Source organism: Neohortaea acidophila, assembly GCF_010093505.1.
Source record: "Neohortaea acidophila strain CBS 113389 unplaced genomic scaffold BDY17scaffold_9, whole genome shotgun sequence".
Taxonomy (NCBI): Eukaryota; Fungi; Ascomycota; class Dothideomycetes; order Mycosphaerellales; family Teratosphaeriaceae; genus Neohortaea; species Neohortaea acidophila.
The window spans coordinates 883686-906988 of record NW_022985518.1 but is presented as its reverse complement, the minus strand read 5'-3'; the positions used below and the strand labels follow the sequence as shown (position 1 = coordinate 906988).

Genomic DNA, 23303 nt, shown 5'->3' with positions numbered 1-23303 from the left:
CTGCCACCCTCGCCGAAAGTGCTTTTCGTTGCTGACGTCCGAGGGGATGTGATAAATAGAGAATCCGCCCGCAAATACCTCGAGGTCTCCTTGTATGTCACATCCGCTGAGACGCAGGATCCATTGATCGACGGGCTATCCTCCAGCACGCGACAGACTCGGGACATCCCCTCACATTGTACATCACACCCAGCATGGCCGTCAAAGACGTTCTCGACTTGCACATATGTGTCATTGGAGCAGGTCAGTCGCCTCGTATTTATCTCCACCAGACTCGACCTGACAGACATTCATCACAGGCATGGGTGGCCTAGCCACTGCCCTCGCTTTGGCCAAGCAAGGCTTCCGACATATCGAGGTGTATGAATACGCTTCCAATCTCGGCTTCGTTGGCGCCGGTATCCAGCTGGCGCCGAATATGGCGCGCATTCTCGACCGACTGGGCGTGTGGAAGGAGATTGAGCGGGAAGCAGTGGACCTCAAGGACACTAGCATACGACGTAAGCACCCACGCTTCGAGATCTCATATCTTATACTAACATCGTTCAGAGGGCTCAACGGACGAGGAGTTAAGCCACGTCGACCTCGTCTACATTCGTGAGAAATACCACTATCCCCACATGGTCGGCCACCGTCACTCCCTAGCCAATGGGTTGTACAACGGCTGCAAACGCGAAAAAGCGATCAAGTTCATCTTCTCAACCGGAGCAAGCGACGTGAAGTCCTACGGCCCTCGACCCTCCTTCACCGCCGTTCCGCGCGATGGCCAACCATACCCGGTCGAATGCGACATCCTCCTCGCAGCCGACGGCATCAAGTCCACCATCCGCGATCAAATGCTGCAAGCCAACAACATCGACGCCAAGATCGTCAACACCGGCACCGCGGCGTACAGAATCATGCTCACCCGCGATCAAATGAAGCACGACCCGGAACTCCTCGAGCTCATCGACGGCGAATGCGTGACGCGCTGGATTGGGCCCAAACGCCACATCATCGCCTACCCCGTTTCCAACAACACGATCTACAACCTCAGCACCGCCCAGCCGGATGTCAACTTCGCCGACGCCCCGTCTGCCACATACACGACAAAGGGCAGCAAGCCGGAGATGATGAAGGTCTACGAGGATTTCTGCCCCAAGGTCAAACGCATGCTCGATTTGGTGCCGGATGGCGAGGTGTGCGAGTGGAAGCTGCGAGTCCACGAGCCCCTGCAATTCTGGGTGCACGAGCAGACGGCGTTGGTTGGTGATGCGTGCCATCCTACTCTGCCGCATATGGCGCAAGGAGCCGCACAGGCGATTGAAGACGGCGGCGTGCTGGGTGTCGTACTGTCACGGCTGCCGGACGCGTCTCCCGGATCAATCAACAAGGCCTTACGAGTGTACCAGGAAGTTCGGATGGACCGGGCATATCAGCTCGTCGAGCTGGCGGCGGAGAATGGACGACAGATGCATCTGGGCGAGGGCGAGGCGAAGAAGGCTCGCGACAAGGAGTTTGCGGAGTTCCGACGGACCGGCAAAGGAGCGGTGCCGGACAAGTGGGCGGATGCGGATATTCAAAGGCAGATTTACGGCCAGGACGTGATGAAGATTGCGGAGGAGGAGTTTGAAAGGCTCTTCACCTCGCTGTAGTTGACTTGAATTACACTTCGGAGTCTGTTGATTTGGATTTTGGCATGCGACTGCAGCGTTGCTGGTGGGCTTGGGCTGGTGGGACATATCTTCTACTTCATACAGTGGATTTGAATTTCACGCCGATCTCCCCCTTTTCAATCCGCGTGACAAATCCATTCACCCGTCGCACGAGATCTTGAATGATTGCAGCTGGCTGCCCGTTCAGATTATGGCTGGCTCCCTCGACAATACCCGAGTTGATCGCATCCACGCTTCCACCATGCTTCTCGGTAGTGTGCAGCCAACGCTGGACTAGCTTGCGGGCATCCACAAAATCTGCCACAGTCTCATCGCTTCCGCTATAGAGGATGAGCAGGGGTGTGCTGGGGGGCAGTCTCCCAAACGTCAATGCCAGCCGCTCATCCGACAGGTCTTGGGAGAAATAGTCGTCGGCACCATCGCGATTCGGAGCGGGCGAGGCAATGTCTACCCAGCGCTTCGCAGTGATGGCAAGATCACCCATGGATTGCGTGAGTCTATGGGGCATGAAGTCCTTGCCCTGGCCTTCTCTGCACATCTTCAAGGCAAGCTGGTTCGCCTCGTTCATGAAAGCTTGCGGCAAGTCCTTCTCCAAGCCTTCGCGATCCGACACCGGTGCTTGTAGGATGATCCCATCGACAGGAGGCCTCGTCTCTGCTCTCTGGCCGACAACATACTCCATGCAGTCTTGGCAGCCGGTCGAATGGCCCATGATGACCACGCGGCCGGTGGGTCGCAGCTGTTTGACGTAGGCCACGATCTTCCCCATGTCTTCCGCGTCTCGCGCGATACTACTCGTGCCCCAACTTAGACCGGCGGAAGTCAACGAGGCCACCATTACGCTCCATGTTGGGCCGAGAGCCTGGGCAATGCTCTGAGGGTATGAGGTGGCGAGGTGGGTGCCATACATGCCGTCGATCCATATGAGAGTATTTGCAGTTTGCGGGGGGCTCACAAGTGGCTTGGACGGTTCGAAAACGCTTAGATTCGGGGGGATAAAGTGCAGGATGCCCGGGTGGGCACTTGGCGGCGGTGCTGTGAAGTCCATGGCTTCTTGGGCGTATTGTTGACAGGGGATATGAGGAGCGAAGAGCTCCTGTGCAATTCCACGCCGCTTATGAGAGGTTTAAGTGCTCAGCTGCCGATTGAGCAAGACCGGACCGCAGTAACGTATAATAAGACAATGGTTGCGCAGCCCTCGACGCGGCTGGGAGTTGGACGGCTCCAGATGATGTTGGCGTTGGTCCAGAGTTCCAGCTGACCGGTTGGCAAGAAGTAGTTGGAACCAGCCTGACAGTCGGAAAAGGGCTATCCGTGGATTTGTATCGAATACTGGAGTGATACCGACGCTCTAGTTGAAGACACCGAATGCCGGAGGGTTTCAGCGAAGGCAGACGGCCCCACTTTTCTTGACACCTTGACACCTTGCACGTGCACGTTGCCTGCCGGGCGTCACTACACCCAATGCTGTCGCGCTTCAATCCTGTCGCAAAGCATCTCCCTCGACCCCACGACTCCCTCCATCACCCTTTGTTGGACCACGCCGCCTCCGTCCCTCACACAACGAGAAGAGCAGACTCGAGCACGCATGGGACCCCACCGATCACATCAAACGCCACGCTAAGCGAAGGGGCCGGCCATGTCTAGTTATGCACCTCCAAGTCAAAATGGTTGGCCCACCCAGCGACATTTCGACGCCCAACCCGGCCCATCCTCACACTCGACTCTTCCCGGCCATTCGCGCGGCAACGGTAGCATCGGGGCCAAGGTATCGGGCCTCTTCGCCCCCGATCGAAGTCAAGAGTTGCCGATGTACAAGGACAAACCCACGTCGTATTGGGCGAAGACGGGGGGCCCGAGAGCGAGAGCGCCATGGATGCTGCAACGAAGAACAGTCGCGGTGGCGTTGACCACGCTGGCACTCCTCAGCTGGTGGTTTGGCATCCTCTCACCCTTGCACTGGTTTGCGGGCGATGGCAGAAAACCCCCATCCGCCAAAACGTGGGCTGCAAGGGCGGAGCAGGTGCGCGACACGTTCAAAATATCCTTTGCGGGCTACGAAGCGAATGCTTGGGGGTTTGACGAGTACCATCCCGTCAGCAAGTCGGGGCGACAGATGACGCAGACCGGCCTGGGATGGATCATCGTCGACGCCCTGGACACGATGATGTTGATGAACCTCACCACCGAGGTGGCGCATGCACGTCAGTGGATCCACGACCATCTCGATTACGACCAAGATCACGATGTGAATACGTTTGAGAGCACCATCCGTATGCTCGGCGGCCTGCTGTCCGCTCATTACTTGACCACCGAGTTCAAAGGTCTCTACGCGCCCGTCCACGATGGGCTCAGCGATGACATGTACATTGAAAAGGCGACCGATCTCGCCGATCGCCTTCTGGGTGCTTACACCTCCAATTCCGGTGTGCCCTATGCCAGCGTCAACCTGCACACTCGACAAGGCATCCCCTCGCACACCGATGGCGGCGCCTCTTCCACTGCCGAGGCCACTTCCGTCCAGCTGGAGATGAAATACTTGGCCAAATTGACGGGCGAGGATCTCTTTTGGGAGAAATCCGAGGCCGTCATGAAAGTCATCGACGACAACAACCCACAAGCAGGTCTTGTCCCGATATTCATCAGTGCCGATCGGGGCACATTCGTGGGCGATAATGTGCGACTCGGCAGCCGGGGCGACAGCTATTACGAATACCTCATCAAGCAATACTTCCAGACTTCCAAGGAAGAGCCGGTGTATCAAGCCATGTGGAATGATTCCCTGGCCGGCATCAAAGACCACCTCATCACGTACAGCTACCCCTCCAACTTTACCCTAATCGCTGAACGGCCGTCAGGCTTGGGTGGGGGCCCCTCGGCGAAGATGGACCACTTGGTCTGCTTCATGCCCGGAACCCTTGCCCTCGCCACGACCGGCGGCCTGACCCTCGCAGAAGCTCGTAAGCAGCCGACGTGGACTCAGCAACAGGAAGACGACATGAGGCTAGCAGAAGAGCTGACAAACACCTGCTGGGGCATGTACATGGCTACGGACACCGGGCTGGCCGGCGAAATTACCCACTTTCACCTCCACAGTCCCCCACTCATGTACAACGACTTCAACGCCAGACCCGAGCTGCGACCCCATTGTCCGCCCGACTTTGACAAAATCTACCCCGGCCACGACTTTGCTGGGCGTGACGACTACATCATCAAAGGCATGGACGCGCACAACCTGCAGCGGCCCGAGACGGTGGAGAGCCTGTTCTACATGTGGCGCATCACTGGCGACCAGAAGTATCGCGAGTGGGGATGGAAGATGTTCCAGAATTTCGTGCGGTGGACGGATGTCGGGGATGGATCGGGGTATTCCAGCCTGAACAGCGTGCTGCAGAAGCCGCCGACTTTCCGGGATAATATGGAGAGTTTCTGGCTGGTGAGTTCTTTCGCCGACCGTGACCACATTCATGGACTAATGTGAATGTGCAGGCCGAAACGCTGAAATACTTCTACCTCCTCTTCTCCTCCAACGACATCCTCCCCCTCACCGACGTCGTCTTCAACACCGAAGCGCATCCCTTTCCGCGATTCCACCTGGGCAAGCTCTTCAAGACGGGCTGGCAGCGGAAGGCGCGCGACTCCAATGGGAACTTCATCCCAGAAGCACAGCAGGGAGCGACGGAGGTTACCACAGTCACGCAGACGCTGGAAAAGGAGCCGGGCGTGACGGCGACGACGACGGTCGAAATCGCGGGGTTGGCGACTCCGCCAGCAGTTTAACGGCCTGCCCTTGTTGGCATTTGATACCCAGTGCGCGTCGAGTGACGGCCGGTATGTTATACCATGTACATCTAGTTCGTTCCGCGAATGTTGTCGTTGCATTTAGCAGGTTGGTAGTGCGATTATCGCTTGACGTTATCATCAGCTAGTTCGATCATGGCCCCCAGCGCTTAGTTATCTGTGACCAATCTTCAGTAGGGATCATAAGAGCTGCTCTGGAGAGATGTATATTTGACGTAGTGCATATAACAAAAGGCGTCGGTTGTGAGAGTCAGCGCGGTAGGGACACAAGGACTGCGCGGGCGTCTATCGGCGGGCTCCGATGTCCAGCCAACCACACCTCACTCTTCGTCCTATCTATCTTCCACTCTCTCCCCCATGCACACAATGTTTCTTTCTCTATCGCAATGGCCGGCCTGAATGGAGCAGCCCCACTGTTGGATCTGACTGATATGCTGCCTTCGCAATCCTTCACATGACAACCTAAACATCTTGTCCCATCATGGCCGGGTCAAATCTACCCTCCGACCCCGAAGGCTACGATGCCTATATCTCGCAGATGCGCACGACCGAGTACCCGATGCTCCAGGACTCCATCTATCTCGACCATGCAGGCACCACACTCTACAACAAGACGCTGCTCCAGCGTTTCCACGACGACATGCTGGCCGGCCTGTATGGAAATCCGCATTCCTCCTCGCCATCGAGTCAGCGCTCGACGCAGCTAGTCGAGAATGTGAGACTCGAAGTGTTGCGCATGTTTAATGCGGACCCGGAGCTGTTCGACGTCGTCTTTACGGCGAATGCGACTGCTGCAATCAAATTGGTGGGGGAGGCTTTCCGGGAATGGGGTTTTGACTATGCGTATCATGTTGATTCGCATACGAGCTTGGTTGGCCTGAGGGAGCTGGCCGAGGAGCATGTGTGTTTGGAGACAGATGAGCAAGTACGCGCATGGCTGAAGGAGCGCCAGAGTGTCAGCAACTCGATGCGATTGCCGCTCTTCGCCTACCCCTTGCAGTCCAACATGAACGGCCGACGTCTACCACTGCAATGGTGCCGCCAAAGCAACACTCCGAACAGAGTCTACACTTTGGCGGACGCTGCAGCCCTCGTCTCAACGTCTCCACTCGATCTCAGCGACGCTGCCCTGGCACCCGACTTCTCCGTCTTCAGCTTCTACAAGATCTTTGGCTTCCCGGACCTCGGCGCGCTCATTGTCAAAAAGAGCGCGGCACACATCTTCTCCCGGAAAAAGTACTTCGGGGGCGGGACTGTCGACATGGTGATATGTCTCAAGGAAGAATGGCATGCGACGAAACATGGGCCCCTGCACCAGCAACTCGAGGATGGCACTCTGCCCATCCATAGCATCATGGCTCTCAAGAGTGCCTTGCAAACTCACCAAGAGCTTTTTGGGACCCTCCATCGCATTTCGGAGCACACTACTCGATTAGCCAAATCGTTGTACGACGGCCTTGCATCACTCCGGCATGCCAACGGCCGGCTTGTCTGCGACATGTACAGACACTCAAGCAGCACCTACGGCGATGGCGAAAGCCAAGGCCCAATTGTGGCGTTCAACATACTGGACGGGCAGGGAGATTGGGTTAGCAACGCCGAGGTGGAGAAGCTGACGGCCATCCAAAAAATACATATCAGGACGGGAGGAGTATGTAATCCTGGCGGAACTGCAACAGCTTTGCATCTCGCGCCGTGGGAGATGCGGCAGAATCTCTCGTCCGGCCATCGATGCGGCAGCGAGAACGACATCCTCAACGGCAAGCCTACCGGCATTATCAGGGTCAGCCTCGGAGCTATGAGTACGTCCAGCGACATCCAGCGATTTCTTGCATTCATGAACGAATTCTTCGTGGACGGGAGCATAGAGGAGCCGGCAGTCGACTCGCCTCTTCTGGAATCTACGAACCCCCGCTTTCACGTGGAGAGCTTGACCGTCTACCCCATCAAGAGTTGTGGTGGATGGCAAGTACCACACGGGCAGGCCTGGCAAGTGCGTCTGGAAGGCCTTGCTTGGGATCGAGAATGGTGTATTGTACATCAAGGTACAGGAAAAGCTTTGAGTCAAAAGCAGCACCCGCGGATGGCTCTGCTACGCCCAGTGCTCAACCTGAAAGATGGTTCATTGCGCGTGAGCACCGTCGACGGTTCAAACAGCGTGAGTGTGTCGCTGTCAAGAGATCCAGACTTGTACGTGACGGACGTTAAGAGCGCCGGGGCGACCATCTGCGGCGACGGAATCCAGGCGCTCGTCTACAACTCTCCCACCATCGCCGCCTTCTTCACCGACGCCATCGGCACTCCATGCACTCTCGCTCGCTTCAACCCTGCTTCGGACGTAAGCAGACACAGCAAAGCACATTTGCAACCGTCCAGAGATCACGAGAAGCTCGACAAGATCCCCCGACCCATTCTATTCAGCAACGAGTCACCAATCCTCACGATTTCGAGGTCTTCTCTCAGCCGGCTGAACGAGCAGATCAAAGCCAAAGGAGGTAAAGCAGCTTCACCGTCCGTGTTCCGCGCAAACATTGTCGTAGCAGAAGACCCATGGCTTGCTCCCGGACAGGAACAGCCTTGGGCAGAAGACTGGTGGCGGGGGATGCGGATCGGAGCGACGCAGTTTGATTTTCTTGGTGGGTGTAGACGATGTCAGATGCTTTGTGTGGACCAGGAGAGCGCGGCGCGGAATTCCGAGCCCTTTGTCACGTTGGCAAAGACCCGGCGGTTTGGTGGGAGGGTGCTGTTTGGTGTGCACACGGCCCTGGTGGCTGGGAGCAGGGCATGTGCGAGTATCAGCGCGGGAGACGTGGTTGAGACGTTGCAATGAGCGACTCTGCAGCCGAAAGTTACCATCTCATACATCGAGTGATTGTTGAAGATCACAGAGCCTCTCACGTATCGAGGGTGAATGCATCGTGGTCGGTCCAAACTGCCTCGTCGCCTGTCAACCCCCACATATATCAGCGGAGACGCCCGAAACTCTAATTGTCCCTGCCAACCTCCCACTCTCGACCACAGACACTGCCATTGCGCAACAACTTTGTGTCCTTCCACCGAACGACTTACCACAACTCCCCAACGTAAGGACGGCATCGCTTGACATTCGGATAGATCCATTGCAGCCTCCACAATACGATGGCGCTCAAAGGCATTGGCCCATTCGCGACCTACCTCATCGTAGGCTGTACGTTGCCGTTCCCAACCTCCCACTCTACGTGTCGCGCGTACTGACCAAACACCCCATAGCAACCTGCTTCTTCCTCGGCATCCTCTTTGGCAACCTCCCATACGACTACTTCATCCTGTGGTCGCAGCCATGGCCGACGGAAGCGGACCCCGACCCCATGACCCGATACTTCGCGCTGCAAGAGTCGCACGTCAAGTTCCTGCACGCCTCGCCGCCGCTCATCAGCCGTCTGCTCAATCTCGTCATCGGCGTGGGCCTGCTCGGCTTCCTGATGAAGCTCTACCGCCCCACCGAGGCGAACAAGCTGTTCGACGGCGCCAGCCTGGCCCTGTACATGGTGGGCATCACCGTGTACGCGACGAACATCGTCAAGGGCATGCGCGCGGCCACGGCGGGGGTGTATGGCAATCCGGAGCTCGCGGAAGACCCGGTCGCGTTGCAGAAAAGCCTTGATTCGGCTGATGCGGCCATCGTTGGGCGCGAGGATACGCTGCGTGTGATTGCGGCGAGCAACACCATTCTCGCCTTCATCCTTATCGGCATCCTTGTGCTGCAGGCCGGTCAGTGGTACGCGCAGAGAAAAGAGGCGCAGGAGATGGAGATCATCGACAAGGCGCGGGATGACAAGCGGAAGGAGAAGGCGTTGGAGAAGGCGGAAAAGACGGACAAGTCGAGCAAGAAGAAGCAATGAGCACGGGGTGGGTGTTGGGGGTTGGATACTAGATGCAGATGAGCATTGATTGAGAAGATCCAAGGCTTGCGACCAGTTTAAATAGAGTAGCATGGCAAAGTGAGTTGGATTTGCATCGAATTGTTGTCTCTATCCGCCAGCCCATGGTATACACTTGAACGCCAGCTCCCTGACATCCAGAATCGCTAAGTGGCTATGAAGAAAGGCTGACCAGGTATAAATCAGTAGGTCACACTGACACTCTTGTTTAGCCATTCCTGCGGCACGCCCGTCTTGACCAATCTCTCAAACATGAACGTCCCCACGTCTTTCCGCTGAATCGTATAGCCCACCGCCGGTTTCTCATCCACTCCCACCCGTACAGCCTGCAAACCACAGCCTGCACCATCCATTAGGAGAGACGGCTTGACGTTGACATACGCCCTCAACCCTCTCTCCTTTTCCGGCAGTTTTGTATGCGCCGCCAGCTTCTCCTCCAGCACCTGCTTGTCGGCATGCGGAACACTCAGGAACCAGTGATACAAAGGCACGAACAGCAGCGGCACATCCCTGGGGACGCTGCGGGGCGAGATGCCTGTAGTGGAGACATTGATGAAGGTCGGCTTCTGCTCGACTTGCAATCCTTGCAGAGCGCGCAGAATGGTTGCGCCGGCATCTTGGCAAATGGTGGGATCGTTGAGCGTGACGGGCTCCCAGAGACTCCATTGTAGCTTGGGCAGGCCACCGATGCCGGAGACGATGTAGTCGACCACGCGCCCGTTGAGTTGCAGAGCCGTCTGGACCGTCGAGACGTCCTTGACGTCGCCGGAAACGATAGTCAGGTGGGAATCGAGAGTGGTGGTGCTGACGCCTTTGGCCTTCATCGAGTTGGTGAGTTTGGATGGGGTGCGGGCCAAGGCGATGCAGTTGAAGCCGGCTTTAAGGGCTGAGGAGAGGCAGTAGCCGGCGCAGTCGCCTGTCGCGCCGAAGAAAGCAACGGTCGGGGTGGTCATCCTGAAGTGAAGGTTGCGAGTTCTCGCCGTGCGTGTGTTGGTCTGTTTCTGTATGGGAGGGATTCTAGTTCTTGAGTGGACTTGAGATGCGATGGAATGAACAATCGAGAGAAAGTGAAGGGAATGCCGCCATACTTATACCCTGTCGCAGCCCGGAGCAACTCACTGTCGAGCATTGCCAGTCAAAGCATTATGTTCCGTTCTTTGCGAAGGCTGAATGCAAGCCCTAGGTGGACATCAGGTCCGAAGGGGCTCATGTCGGAGCAACTTTCGAGGCTGAGGTGACGTAGACTGACCAATCAAAGGCCTCTAAATGCGAATGCGAAGAGGATTTGGCCGGCGGAGCTCATCTCACCGCGCTCTGCCTTCCCCTCTCGGCCGCTGCGAGAGATCGTCGGACGATGCTATGCCAAAGCGCCCGCACTGATGCAATGGCGACAAGTCAATGTATCCACGGGTGTCAGCAAGGCTAGCTGCTTGATGTCAACGCTCATGATTCTTCCCAGTTCTATATCTCTAATGACTAGACGCCCCCCTCGCCGATACTGAAGATGCTCATTAGCCGTACATATGCATACATTTCCAACCCAAATGGTGGTAATCGACAAGAACGCCGGCATTATCGAAACCTCTCCCGTCTTCCATAACCATCTCCCTCGAGTGGCCCCTCCACGTGAACGCTCTGTGCCCGACTGGTCGGCTCACTTCCACTGCCGTTGCCAGACTGCCCGAGCATGAGACTTGACCGACTCGCATTGCCGTAAGTAGCGGCGTTGTTAAAGAAACTGTGGCGGGCGACGCCTCCCTCTTGCCGCGTTGGACTACCATTGCCTCGGCCGTGTTGTAGCAGTACATCGCGCGAGCCGCCTCGTGCATGCCGGGATGGAACCGCGGGAGATACAGGAGGAGTGGACCAACTGACTTGCGCCGCTTGCGTGCTGGTGCGTTGGTGATGCGTTGGGACGTAGGGAGACGTTTGGCTCGCGATCCTGAAGTTGCCCGCGCCTGCACCCGATGGAGACGACGGATTGGCGTAGTAGCCGGAAGGCATGTATGGAGACGCTCGCTGGCCCATCGGGCTGCTGTCGCGAGACTGCGCCGTGGGGCTGAAGAATAGTGCTTGAGGTGGAGCGCTCGATCGATCCGTCGCCGAGTCCCGGTAATGCTGCCTGACCGGACTTCCCGCACTCGTCAGATGTTCCGTGGAAATCGTACTCGCTGCGTTTTTGTGGAAAGATATTGTCGACGCCGGATTGTAGCCCGTCCCTATCCTGCTCGCCGGCCATCTCCCGTTGGTGTCACCGCGTCCTATCTTTTCCGAGTAACTCGATGTGGAGGATTTGATCGCTCGCTTGGCGTTGCGATTGACGCTGCATGCGATCATGGCTCGCCATAGAAGCACACACGCGCCCATGAATAGCAGTATGGCCCCGACAGCGATGAAGAACGTGCCTTCGGGGAGCGATGACTTCTGCATGAAGGGGGCATTGGCGGTGTTTGGAACACCAATGGTGGGTATGGCGATGCCGGCGATCGTCGGGAGAGCTGTCAGATGACCAACATTGACGGTGCTCCCCAACGGCGTGGGAAGGGCCGTGGTACTGCTGCTGGATTGTGTCGGAGGTGGCTTTGCGGAGGACGCCGAGGTGGGGGAAGCAGAGGAGGGTGTGGACGTTGTCCTATGCTTCTCACCCACCCTTTCTCTCGTCCGAGTCGATGTCGTAAGGTCGGGCCGTTGGCTGACCTCTGCTGCATCGCCGGTCGTTGCGAGGAAGAGCAGAAGTGCGAGCATGTCTCGCCCTCGTAACCTTCTCTCCATATCTTGCCACCGGATTGGAACCGCCGTGATTCTTGGTATGAGTAGCGCTTTGACGGCGTAGAACTTTCGCTCTAGTGTCGTCACAATCAGAGCAGGGATTAGATGCAGTAGGTGTGAGGAGTGTATCAATGGAGTGAGAGCCTCGTCACTGTTTGGCGCTAACGCCTTCGGTAGTGGTCGAGCGTTACCAGGGTCCCGCCCCGGATTTTACTGCTTAGTCATTCAAGCCTGACTTTGGGCTGTCGGTGTCGTTTGCGTATTCGTGTCGAACATATCTGCACAAATGTCGTCGCAATGAAGAGGAAGAGGAAAATAACACGCGATGCACGCGTAGATAAGCGCCAGAAGACCGATGCTCCACTCAACGCTCAACCAACATGGCCTTTGCTGCGTCACTACTATCCGGAAGTGAACACCCTAAGGCACTACCTCGTTTCGAAGTTGTCGGGCTCAAAGAAGCGGCAGAGAAAACTGTTGCACTATGGCCGATCCAATCGTGTCAGCCCGTCTACGGTTCACGATCAAGCTGTGATAAGACTACTCGACGAAATAGTGATTGGAACGGCGGAAAAGCTGGAAAGCATCGATGCGGAATCCCTCGAGGAAGACATCACCATCTTCACTCAGCAGCTATCCCGATCGGAGTGCACCATCTCCCCAACACAGGGATCGTTGAGCCAGGCGGAGGTAGGAAGAGTGGACTGTCCTCAATGCTGCCGCGCTGCTCGGTGCTAATCGACTCTCCAGATCGTCGACTTCGCCATCTGGCTGCTTTTCAAAAGGCATCAAGGTCTGCATAGACCATCTCATCTCCTGGCTCACGGCTTCTCGAAGTTTGCCGGTGGCCCAAACAGTGGCGAGCATTGGGGGGTCGTTCCCGGCGTGCCTGGGCTCTGGTCGAGCGGAAGCAATCGACATGTCGAGGCGTTGAAGGCCCACCCCTGGGCTGCAATTCCCCGACTGCTCGGCAAAGGCGCCGATGCCATCCTCAGTGATTTGCTCTTACGCTGTGGCGTTTTCGAAAGTGTAAGCCAAAGCAACAACCTGAGTCAGATGAGTGGACCGCCTCTGTGTGATCTGAAGCCGTTTCCTCGTTTGGCCAAAGTACATGCAGAGCCCGAGAGAACATCAAAGAGAGCCTCCGCGGCAGCGGGTATCGCAAAGCGTAGTATCTCCGACATACGCTTCATCCGTCATCGTATGCTCTACGCTAAGCCCGGGCTGAACGAGCGGGCGCAGCCAGTTGGTCTTGGACGTGCTCATGTCCTTAGCAGAGACCTCGACGTTGATGACGAGCAACAGACCGTGCACGTTCTCAAGTACATCTTCCCGCGGCAATTCGATCTGCACAACGTCTTCACCTCCTGTACCGATTTCAGAGATACAGCGTTGGGTTTCAAAGACTATACTATTCGGGAGCAAGAGATTCATCGATCTGAGTGTCGTTGGAAGCAGCGGAAAGAGATATTGCTGGGCCCACCGAGAGCATGTCAGCGGCCACTGCCGAAACGACTGCGTAACCAGGTCGTTCCGCTTGTTCGACAACTGCGCAAAAGACATTTGAGATGCTCGTACGCTTCATTGTTGAACCACTACTGCCCAAGACCGTCTGGCGCAGCGGCGGAGAGGTCGATAAAGGCAGCCTCGTCTCTTGCACAGGTATCTGCATTTTGTCGAGCGATCGTGCTGAAAGTCTTCCCTGGAGGCTTCTGGGGCTCGTGCGACGTGCGTGTGCACAATCAGCAGGTGATCTGTCGGAACATCGACAGATTTGTACGGCTCCGCCGATACGAATGCCTCTCGCTACACGATGTGCTTGCAGACATCAAAGTTCACGGAGTGGAATGGCCGGCATGCGAGCAGGTCGACCAAGCTTCTCAGATGAGCCAGACGGACTTTACAAAGCGTCGAGAGCTCATGGCAGAGCTGATGTACTACTTGTTCGACTCCTTCCTCATCCCCTTGATCAGAGGACATTTCTACGTTACGGAATCCAGCGCACACCGCAATCAGCTCTTCTACTTCCGACAAGACGTGTGGAAGGCCATCTCGGAACCGACACTGGGATCGCTCAAGACATCAATGCTGGAGCCATGCAATGCTTCTCAAGTGAAACGGGCGCTGGCGAAGCGAGAGCTAGGGATCAGCCAAGTCCGACTGTTGCCGAAAGAGGCAGGAATGCGTCCTGTCATCAATCTTCGCCGTCGAGTGCAGCGAGTACAGCATGGCCGGATGGTCCTGGGGAAGAGTATCAACAGCATCTTGACCCCAGCATTCAGCATTCTCAACTGTGAGAAGGCGATGGACCCTGGCGCTCTAGCATCGGCTCTCTTCTCCGTAGGCGACATCTACCCTCGCCTGCAGGCCTTCAGAGGCCTGCTGTCTCAAGCAGGATGTCTAGGCCAGCCACTCTACTTCGCCAAGGTCGATGTCAAGGCTTGCTTCGACACCATTCCTCAGAAGCGCTTGATGCAGCTTGCGGGCAGCATACTGAAGGCGGATGCTTATAACATCACCAAATTTGCGCGAGCGAAGCTGGTAGGGGGGAATAGCAATGAGAAGACGGGTCCAGACGCTGTGCCCTCGTGGCGCTTTCTCACCAAGGCGACTGCTGCAGACGGGACATTTGATTTTGTGAATGTCATCGAGTCGGATACGATGGAAGGGCGGACGCGGACAGTGTACGTCGATGGTGTCGTGCAGAAGCCGGAGCTGAGAAAGGCCGTTCTGAATCTGCTCGAGGAGCACATCGAGTCGAACCTCATTACAGTCGAAGGTCGATTGTATCGCCAGAAACGCGGCATTCCCCAAGGATCGATCATATCGAGTCTATTGTGCAGCTACTTCTACGCCGACTTGGAGCGCGGCGTACTTGACTTTGTGAACGACGGCAAGAGCATCCTTCTTCGGCTGATCGACGACTTTTTGGTCATCAGCGTCGACCAGCAAGTCGCCGAGCGCTTCATGCGAGTGATGCATGCGGGAGTTGCGGAGTATGGGGTTGAAGTCAAGGCTGAGAAGAGTCGGGCAAACTTTGCGGTGGTGATTGATGGGAAGCAGATTGCTACCTTTCCAGAGCAGACGGACTTTCAGTACTGCGGTGTAGCCATCAATACGGTTACGCTCGATCTGAGCAAGGACAGGGAGCGAAGACGGAAGAGCAGTAGGTCTTCCATGAGAAGGGACAAAGGTGTATACGCTGACTCGACATGCAGATCTCGCGGACTCGTTCACGGTCGAGCACTCAAAGCTGCCCGGCCTTGCGTTTTACCGGAAGACGTTAAAGTAAGCAGCGGCCGAAGCGATGTGATGATACATGCTGACCAGTGCGACAGTGCTCTGAAACAGCAAATGCAAGGCATGCTGCTCTCCACCAGATACAACAGCCTACGTACCGTTCTCGCCAATCTCGAGCACGGCTTCACGGAGATTGCGCAAAAGACCTACCACTACATCCGCAGCCTTCCGCCCACCAAACAGCCCGCCGGGAGGCTTGTTGTCCGTAAGTTGTCTCACTCGATCGGACTCGGACGAAGGAAATGGCATGACCCGATCCGACTCGACTAGCGAGATGGGGCGGGGGCATGTGAACGAGTAGATCGAGTTTCCTGCATGCTGACGCCGAGTAGGGACGGTTGACGATGTCATCAAGCTAGCTTCGACGCTCATGCAGAACCGGAAGCGGAGCCGCAACGATGGCTCGGACGAATGCTGTGTGCGTGCCGCGCAGACACGATGGTAAGTTCTCCATTTCCTTGCTTGATTGCCACATCGAGCCTGCTTGTGTCCGCAAGAAGAACCAGTCAGCTGCACGAGGTGTCCTAGAATCTCGATTCGATGTCTCGCGAATCCGGGAATGGGGCAGCAATGATGCGGAGATATTGGAAGTGGGCCCCACACCCACCTGGCGTGGAGCGGGTGGCAGCTGCAGAGCCCCCGAACCGGGTTGGCACAATGTTTCAAGATCTGCACGGCGAAGCCTTAAAATCGATGCATAGTGACCTCACTGACTTGTGCTGGGTAGGTTGGCGTGCACCGCCTTCCACGCGGTGTTCACGCGACGGCAGACGAAGCACAGGTATTTGCTAGAGTGGCTCGAGGGACAGTTAAGGGAGCCGGGATTGCTGGCGGCGGGAAGGAGGGTGACGTCGGTTGTTGGTGCGACGCGGTAAATGAAGAGCCAGTGTTTGGGATGGCGGGTGGCTGCTGCTTGGCTGACTTAAGCGGCCGGCCATCGCCACTCCCTCTCCCAGAAGGATCGCGGAGTGCATGATTATTTGCCGTGTCATAACAGCTGCAACGTGCAGCCGGGAGCGGGAATCGGGATGAGTAGACACCCGATCTAGACCCTGCGAGTGGTGCATGCGAGGAATGTGCATGCTCGCGGTGTCTGCATCGTTGATGCCAAGCCCGGCCTAGCCATTCCACTCTCCACTCATCATCACCACGTCGACCTTGTTTTTTCTTATTGTCGCTGCTGCAAGTCGCATGCATTGCGGCGGTGTGGAGGGTATGATTACTTGCATTGTCGATAGTTCGAAGGCGAGTGGGCGAATGCCATCCAACCAACGCCAGCACGGCCTCCTGCCATCTCATCAGGTCGAGTTATGCGTTGGCGGGGACGGCTTGTCATGTCCAGCCTCCTCGCCCAAACACACCACTAGCACCGCATCTGCCCTTCCCCTCCCCCCTGCTCCCTCATGTGGTATTAATCGCTGCATTATCCCCATTCATATCCTCGAATCTCGCGCCCTCCTCTCTCGCCGTCGCGTTGCCTCTGGCCTGCATTTGCATGATTGAACGACCTCTCACGCCCATTGGCCGGTGCTAAAAGTAGGAATTAGGTTGCGCACCCCGGCAAAAGCTTAAGCCCCTGATCGCGCGCCCGCGCGCCGCCCGATTGCACTTTTCATCATCCAAAAGGGAAGCTGCGCTTGGCGGCGCAAGAGGCGGATGGCGCGCCTTCCTCTCTGCATCGTCGAAGAAGAGGGCTTGGCTTGGGATGACATTTCCGCCGCCTCTCCCTACCGTCATCCCTCCTTCACGCTGCGACATGGTTATCCTCAATCTCTAGCCACCCACCCCGATCACTCCTGGCTCGGCAGCGGCGACGGCAAGCTGCAGTACGCCGACATTGGCCTCCGTCTGCCGCACCACATCGCCACAAAGCCCTCCCGCGCCCATCGCAGGTATCGCAGGAGTCCGTCGGATCCCTGCGCGCTGCGCAGCACCATCATCATGTCCGCCGAGGCGACGGTGCTGGGCTCACCGACGGAAGACGCCGACACCGCGCCCAACACTCCCCCCGACCTGAGCTCCTCCAAATCCTCAAAGTCCTCCAATTCCTCCGTCCGCTCCGACTCCTCCGACGATGAGGACGCGGTCAGCCCCTCGCACAAGCTGTCGCATTTCGAAGACAGCTCCATCGAGGATGTCTCGCGCTTCAGCCCCGACGACTCCAATCTCCGTCCCGAGTCCCGTCCCACCCTCAAGCGACCACCCCCGCGATCCATGACCGCCATGGATCTGTCGCGCACCGTCTCCACCTCCTCAATGGGCATGCCCTCGAACCGCTACCCGCCGCCGCTACACGGTGCAGAGCGTCCGTTGAACCCCCTTCCCAACGGTCTGGGCTTGCGCCGCGGCTTTAGCAGTCCCTCGGCGCCATCTCTCTTCACCCTCGGTTCTCCGCGCATGCACAGCTCGAGATCACCCTCGCCTACCAAACCGTTCATGTACAATGGTGTCAGTGTCTCTCCCCAGGCCCTGGCCGGCGCCATTCCCAAGTTGCCCCACGAGCTGCGGTCGCCGAATGGACATTACAGCGGAGTACACGCTAGACGGAAGTCATGGCAGACTGGACAACGCAAGACGGCGAAGGAAATCGAGGCAGACTTCAACGACGATGATGGGGAAGTGCCCATCGATGCCATCCTCGAGAATGTGCCCATAACGCCCATGCCCGGACAGCCACGACTTTCGCAATCCTCCCGACCTCAATCGCGATCAACGACTCCCAGCCCGCAGCGTCGCCCATCCTACACCAATCTGCACTCGGCGAATGTGCCAAAGGGGGCGAGACGTCCGTCGGCACCCTCCAATGGACAGTACGGCAGCGCCAGGTCACCGCGCAACAACCGACCATACCCGCTCCAGCACACCCCGACCATGCCTGTATTTCAGCACGGCTTCCATCCAAAGCAGCGGTCCAAATCTTGGACCGAGGACTTGAGCGAGGAGGCGAGAGAGCTTTCGAGGGCCCTCGAGGCACACGCAGAGCTTTCAATGCACGAGAAACACGGCTCCGGAGCCAACAGCATGTCCAACAGTGTGTCCAGCAGCCCACCCGAGCCCAGCTTTCTGAAGCAGCGCGCCCAAAGCGCGACTTTCGAGTTGCCAATGGCGCAGAAGGGCAATGTCATGATCGATCCGTTGCCCATTAGCAAAGAGAAGGAGGCGGTGCTCACGCGCACGCGACCATCCTGGCTTCCCCCGAAATCCCAGAAAGAGGAGAAGAAACATATGAAGGAGTGGGAGCAGATGATGGCCCGCGCGGCTGAGAACGAAAAGAGGCGCGCGATCAAGCAGAAGGAGCAGGAGGAGTCGCAAATAGAGGTGAAGGACAGCATTGCGCGGTTATGGGAGCAACATGTGCTGCCTCACTGGGAACTGGTGGTCTTGGAGCCACGCACGCGCGAACTGTGGTGGAGGGGCGTGGCGCCAAAGAATCGAGGCACGGTATGGCAGCGAGCCATTGGCAATGAGCTCGAGCTTTCCGAGGCCTCTTTCAACGCGGCGTTGCTACGTGCCAACGAACTCGAGGAAAAGGTGGCTGAAATGGCGCCAGAAGAGCGCGACAAGAGCAAGGAAGCCGCCTGGCTCGATGCGATCTACCGCGATGCCGTCCACGCGTGTCCGCACATCTCCAGCACCTCCGACGAGCGCATCCCGTTCGAACAGGACCTGGCCAACGTCCTCAAAGCCTACGCCATGTATCGCAGTGACGTTGGGTACGTCTACGGGTCGCATCTGGTGGCGGGTATGCTGTGCTACCACCTGCGGCCTGCCGACGCCTTCGTCACACTAGCGAACATGCTCAACCGAGCTGTACCGCTGGCGTTCCACGTGCACGACGTGGCTGTCATGGCTCGCACATACGAGTTGGTGCTCAGCACACTGAAGTACAAGTTCCCGAAGCTCCACGGCCACCTTACATCCTCCGCCATCGGGCTCAGACCAGAAGACTTTCTCGACCCCATCTTCCGCTGCCTGTTTGCCTACCACCTTCCTTTGGAGCACGCCAGCCGCTTGTGGGACATTTTTGTCTTTGAGGGCGATAAGGCGCTCGTGCGCGCGGCCGTGGCTGTGCTGGGCAGGCTGGAAGGGAAGCTTTACGGAACGAGCGAGGAGGTGTTGGATCTACTTGGATGGAGGAACGAGAAGCGTTGGGATCTGGGGAACGAGGAGGAGTTCATCGCCGCCGTGCGAGAGGCGGGCAAAGTGGACTCGAAGGGAGAGGCGAAGGATTCATGACGACCCCTTGGCTTCATCTAACCGACACGACTCCTGCGATTTCCTCTTGACTGTAAAGTCATACGTGCGGCGACTTGCGAGTCGACTGTCCTTTGGCACGAATTGTATTTTGTTTGCTAACGAATTGGCATGAGAGACGACTGCTGCTTTGGCTTGGTTTGTGTTGCGGTTCAGTCTTTGTTACTTATCCTCGGTGTTGCACCTGAGCCAATGATGTACATATTGTGTAGTGGTCGATGAACGACATGTCCATGCTCTCATCTCATTCTCTTCCCTCCTTTTATCCAAGCCCGATATTCTCGTGAGATCCGACTTAGGAAAGAGTGGAGCTGGCCATATCGGCAGCGGAGGACGGTTAATACTTCATCCACCTTCATTGATCGTAAGGCTCGGTCTCTGCGGCTCTCCTTCGAGCCATTCTTCCCTTCCCAACTTGCTTCGAAAGACATGAGCTGCTGGCAACACGTCAGCCCATCACATATTCCGATACCGGCGACATGAAACACCATCTGATGATTGGGACCTGGTCAGTCTGAATCAGCCCCGCGCACTCGTACAGGCTGACCAGGAATGCTAACCTCTTGGTAGGACCCCGCCAGGAGCAATCTTTACAGTCGTCTTCGATGATGAGAAATTGAGGCTGGACTTGGTCAAGCGGACGGAGATTCCCCAAGACGAGCCGATTTCATGGATTACCTTCGACGCACGTTGTCTTCCAATCCGAGTTGTGAACTATTCAACTGACGGCTATACCTTTGTAGAAAGATCGAAAGAACATCTACGGTGCGGCGATGAAGAAGTGGAACTCGTTTATCGTGCAGAGTCCGACTGAGATCTACCATCATGCTTCCTTGCCCATAGGCGGACATCGTACGTTCTGGGTGTTCAGTATGTCACCGTAATTTGGTCTAATGACAACGACAGCGAAAGCAAACGACTCAGACACCAAGACTCGAGCGATATTTGTTCTAGCAGCCAAACTCCCGCCGCATAATGTCTACGGCAACCCCTTCTACGACCATGCGGGATTCCTGAACGTCTTCTCCGTCAATCCCACTGGAGGCTTGAACGAGAACGTGCAGAATGCGGAACTGGATGAGAAGTCGGCGATCCACGGGATGGTGTTTGACTCGAGGGAGGAGTACCTCTACTCCGCCGATATGTGGGCGAATAAGATCTGGTGTCACAAGAAGGTCAGACATCTTCTACTCCGCCACACGTAATTTTCAGCTAACGAGAGACGATAGGACGCACATACAGGCCATCTGACTCTCGTCGGCTCCGTCTCCGCCCCCTCACCGAACGACCACCCTCGCTGGGTGGAGATCAGCCCGCAAGACACATATCTCTACGTGCTGATGGAAGCGGGCAACAGAGTCTGCCTCTACCTCATCGATCCCACAACCCACATGCCAGTCTACACCCATCAGTCGTACCCCCTCATCCCTCCCTCGTTCGCGACCTTCCACCCCAAGATGTACCGCTCCGATGTCGTCTTCCGCTCGCATAGCGGCCGCTATCTCTTCGCCACCTCTCGCTCCAACAGTCCCGGCCTCACGGGCTACATTGCTGCTTTCCGCTTGGGAGCGCAGGGGCAGATCGAGCGGCAGATCTGTCTGAATTCCACGCCTACGAGCGGTGGACACTCTAATGCCGTTAGTCCCTGTCCATGGAGCGATGAGTGGTTGGCGTTGTGTGACGATGAGAAGGGGTTTGTGGAGGTGTACCGCTGGAAGGACGAATTCCTGGGTCGTGTGGCGCATCTGGATATCCGCGAGCCTGGGTTTGGCATGAATGCTATTTGGTATGATTGAAGTCTTGCTCATTGGTCAATGGACTTCTAGTGAACCGCGCATGTTATGTGCTGTCAGGGTGAGAGCGCAGAATTTTGAGAGTAACTAGACAACACAATAGGCTTGCTAATTGGGTGGCCACTTCACGGCCGCCAATACTTCCATGCATTGCGGTCATTATGCTCGCCAACCAAATCCTCCACCGCCTCGCGATCAGGAACGGTAAGGAAAGTGTCCTGGTCGATTTCCTTGCCCGCAATCACCGCGGGATACAAGACGCCCGCCCCTTCACCACCCAGGGTAGCCTCGTACTTCACAAAGCCTTCTTCCCCGAGCTGTCGCTCCAAGTCGCCCAGAGCGGCCGACAGATCGTGCGCCGTCTTTGACGAATCGCCATTCGCGCTGCTGGTGGTGGCTTTGGCGCCCGACTTCAGTAAAGTGATGGCGCACCCGCCCCCGCCTCCCCCGGTCAATTTCGTCCAGCCGACACCCGACTGATCCACCAAATACCTCAATCGCTCAAGCCGGGGATGTGACACGCCCAGACTTGTCAGTAGGCTGTGATTCACCGACATCAGTTCGCCGAGGTGCGCAATGCTCTTCTCCGCATCTTCATGAGATGTGAAGTCGGTGTTGGAGATGACTTCGTACACGGATCGTGTAATGGCGTCGATGGAGTCTAGGATGGCCTCCACCACCGCCGGATGCTTCTTCTTGAGCGCGCCGACCTTGGCCACCTCTGCTGCCGTGGACTTTGGCTGGCACGTGTCGATCAGCAGCAGTGGAAGTTCGGGGAAGTTGCGGATGATGGAGACCGAGGGTGGTTTGTTGTAGTCTTTCCTCTGAAAGAGGGCCGCATGACCATTCGTCGCAACGGTGTTGTCGATCCCGCTGGGGTTGCCGTGGATCACGAGCTCGCCAACAAAAGCCCATTGATTGATTCGCTGGAGCTGTTCTTCTGCTTCGGAGCTCTGTTGATCGGGATGTGGGCCAGAGAGGGCTCGGCATTGCAGGAGCAAGGCGGTCGCTATGCACACACAGATGCTTGCGCTGCTCCCCAGTCCCTGGCCGATGGGAATGGTGGAGCGCAGGGAGTAGACACAGGGCGGACTGTCCTGCCATCCCAAGGAGAGGAAGAGGTAGAGGAAGGCTCCGGCGGCGGCGTGATGTTGCTTGCGCAGATGCGGCTCCACGTCCGGGCTGATGTTGGAGATGTGCGGCTCCATGGCAGCCAGGAGCTCCTCATCCAGAGTCGTGACGCGATCGTAGTACTTTTTCTTCTTCCCGGGCTGCGCGAAGGTGCTCCATGGCAGGTCGGGGATGTTCCAGGTGTGGTCCAAGTCGAGATCGCGGAATTTCAAGGTCACGGTCCTTCGCGACTTGGTGAGGGTGGTGCAGAGGAGGTATGAGCGGAGAGATATGGCGGCCGCAATGGCCGCTTTGCCGTGCACGACCGCATGCTCGCCGTAGACAATGGTTTTGCCCGGCGCAGAGACGATGAATGGTGGAGCCAGAGGGTTGGAGTCCTTGCGACCCTTGGCCGCAGTTTGCGCCGCCATTGCGTACGATGCGTGTTTTCAAAGGGGGCTTTCAGGCGCACAAAGACATGATGCCCTCGCGCCCGGCTTCCAGATTTGGGCGCTTTAGTAGTGCTGGTATGCAGCGATCGCGCGACACTTGTGGCTCGATTTTTCTCGAGGGAGAGGAGGTCGGGCAACAAGGGGCCTGCGCCACACCGAACGCCACAGTCGAAGCATTGGCCGGAATTTCTTCGACCTCATCAGATATGACTCTTTGGAGAACATTGATCTTTCGAAACATCACTTCAA

At 57.0% G+C, this 23303-nt stretch overlaps 11 protein-coding genes across 11 annotated transcripts; 7 read left to right on the top strand and 4 right to left on the bottom strand.

The window, feature by feature from the left end:
- Window positions 1-194: 194 nt before the first annotated feature.
- BDY17DRAFT_326661 (uncharacterized protein) lies at window positions 195-1634 on the top strand (the record flags this gene model as incomplete). Its single annotated transcript, XM_033737549.1, has 3 exons — window positions 195-243; window positions 300-500; window positions 550-1634. 3 exons carry the CDS (start codon window positions 195-197, stop codon window positions 1632-1634), a joined length of 1335 nt encoding a protein of 444 aa, XP_033587355.1.
- A 97-nt stretch (window positions 1635-1731) lies between these two features.
- On the bottom strand, window positions 1732-2337 carry BDY17DRAFT_254664 (uncharacterized protein; the record flags this gene model as incomplete). Its single annotated transcript, XM_033731453.1, has 1 exon — window positions 1732-2337. The coding sequence occupies one exon, from the start codon at window positions 2335-2337 to the stop codon at window positions 1732-1734; it is 606 nt and encodes a 201-aa protein (XP_033587354.1).
- A 785-nt stretch (window positions 2338-3122) lies between these two features.
- Window positions 3123-5720, top strand: BDY17DRAFT_302387 (putative 1,2-alpha-mannosidase). Its single transcript, XM_033734401.1, has 2 exons — window positions 3123-5091; window positions 5145-5720. Exons 1-2 carry the CDS (start codon window positions 3295-3297, stop codon window positions 5433-5435), a joined length of 2088 nt encoding a protein of 695 aa, XP_033587353.1. The 5' UTR covers window positions 3123-3294; the 3' UTR covers window positions 5436-5720.
- Window positions 5721-5804: 84 nt separating this feature from the next.
- Window positions 5805-8456, top strand: BDY17DRAFT_302386 (pyridoxal phosphate-dependent transferase). The gene has a single exon (XM_033734400.1). It carries the CDS (start codon window positions 5938-5940, stop codon window positions 8284-8286), a length of 2349 nt encoding a protein of 782 aa, XP_033587352.1. The 5' UTR covers window positions 5805-5937; the 3' UTR covers window positions 8287-8456.
- Window positions 8457-8461: 5 nt separating this feature from the next.
- On the top strand, window positions 8462-9443 carry BDY17DRAFT_284811 (Shr3 amino acid permease chaperone). The gene is made up of 2 exons (XM_033732100.1): window positions 8462-8643; window positions 8706-9443. Exons 1-2 carry the CDS (start codon window positions 8595-8597, stop codon window positions 9335-9337), a joined length of 681 nt encoding a protein of 226 aa, XP_033587351.1. The 5' UTR covers window positions 8462-8594; the 3' UTR covers window positions 9338-9443.
- BDY17DRAFT_302384 (uncharacterized protein) lies at window positions 9444-10535 on the bottom strand. Its single transcript, XM_033734399.1, has one exon. It carries the CDS (start codon window positions 10327-10329, stop codon window positions 9559-9561), a length of 771 nt encoding a protein of 256 aa, XP_033587350.1. The 5' UTR covers window positions 10330-10535; the 3' UTR covers window positions 9444-9558.
- Window positions 10536-10706: 171 nt separating this feature from the next.
- Window positions 10707-12293, bottom strand: BDY17DRAFT_302383 (uncharacterized protein). The gene has a single exon (XM_033734398.1). It carries the CDS (start codon window positions 12146-12148, stop codon window positions 10949-10951), a length of 1200 nt encoding a protein of 399 aa, XP_033587349.1. The 5' UTR covers window positions 12149-12293; the 3' UTR covers window positions 10707-10948.
- A 149-nt stretch (window positions 12294-12442) lies between these two features.
- On the top strand, window positions 12443-13587 carry BDY17DRAFT_318362 (uncharacterized protein; the record flags this gene model as incomplete). The annotated part of the gene is made up of 4 exons (XM_033736181.1): window positions 12443-12835; window positions 12896-13241; window positions 13263-13514; window positions 13568-13587. 4 exons carry the CDS (start codon window positions 12443-12445, stop codon window positions 13585-13587), a joined length of 1011 nt encoding a protein of 336 aa, XP_033587348.1.
- A 3066-nt stretch (window positions 13588-16653) lies between these two features.
- BDY17DRAFT_302379 (rab-GTPase-TBC domain-containing protein) lies at window positions 16654-20059 on the top strand. The gene has a single exon (XM_033734397.1). The coding sequence runs from the start codon at window positions 17102-17104 to the stop codon at window positions 19679-19681; it is 2580 nt and encodes an 859-aa protein (XP_033587347.1). The 5' UTR covers window positions 16654-17101; the 3' UTR covers window positions 19682-20059.
- On the top strand, window positions 19811-21495 carry BDY17DRAFT_336857 (uncharacterized protein; the record flags this gene model as incomplete). Its single annotated transcript, XM_033737944.1, has 5 exons — window positions 19811-20207; window positions 20270-20384; window positions 20443-20551; window positions 20606-20874; window positions 20929-21495. Exons 1-5 carry the CDS (start codon window positions 20179-20181, stop codon window positions 21493-21495), a joined length of 1089 nt encoding a protein of 362 aa, XP_033587346.1. The 5' UTR covers window positions 19811-20178.
- Window positions 21262-23237, bottom strand: BDY17DRAFT_200135 (ribosomal protein S5 domain 2-type protein). Its single transcript, XM_033730089.1, has one exon. The coding sequence runs from the start codon at window positions 23031-23033 to the stop codon at window positions 21618-21620; it is 1416 nt and encodes a 471-aa protein (XP_033587345.1). The 5' UTR covers window positions 23034-23237; the 3' UTR covers window positions 21262-21617.
- Window positions 23238-23303: the final 66 nt, after the last annotated feature.

Excerpts from the sequence above, each read along its gene's own strand:
- BDY17DRAFT_302387 (XM_033734401.1), top strand. The coding sequence starts at position 3,295 with ATGTCTAGTTATGCACCTCCAAGTCAAAATGGTTGGCCCACCCAGCGA. Across the intron at positions 5,092-5,144 it reads ATATGGAGAGTTTCTGGCTG|GCCGAAACGCTGAAATACTT; the intron begins GTGAGTTCTTTC and ends GTGAATGTGCAG.
- BDY17DRAFT_302386 (XM_033734400.1), top strand. The coding sequence starts at position 5,938 with ATGGCCGGGTCAAATCTACCCTCCGACCCCGAAGGCTACGATGCCTAT.
- BDY17DRAFT_284811 (XM_033732100.1), top strand. The coding sequence starts at position 8,595 with ATGGCGCTCAAAGGCATTGGCCCATTCGCGACCTACCTCATCGTAGGC. Across the intron at positions 8,644-8,705 it reads GACCTACCTCATCGTAGGCT|CAACCTGCTTCTTCCTCGGC; the intron begins GTACGTTGCCGT and ends AACACCCCATAG.
- BDY17DRAFT_302384 (XM_033734399.1), bottom strand. The coding sequence starts at position 10,329 with ATGACCACCCCGACCGTTGCTTTCTTCGGCGCGACAGGCGACTGCGCC.
- BDY17DRAFT_302383 (XM_033734398.1), bottom strand. The coding sequence starts at position 12,148 with ATGGAGAGAAGGTTACGAGGGCGAGACATGCTCGCACTTCTGCTCTTC.
- BDY17DRAFT_302379 (XM_033734397.1), top strand. The coding sequence starts at position 17,102 with ATGGCGCGCCTTCCTCTCTGCATCGTCGAAGAAGAGGGCTTGGCTTGG.
- BDY17DRAFT_200135 (XM_033730089.1), bottom strand. The coding sequence starts at position 23,033 with ATGGCGGCGCAAACTGCGGCCAAGGGTCGCAAGGACTCCAACCCTCTG.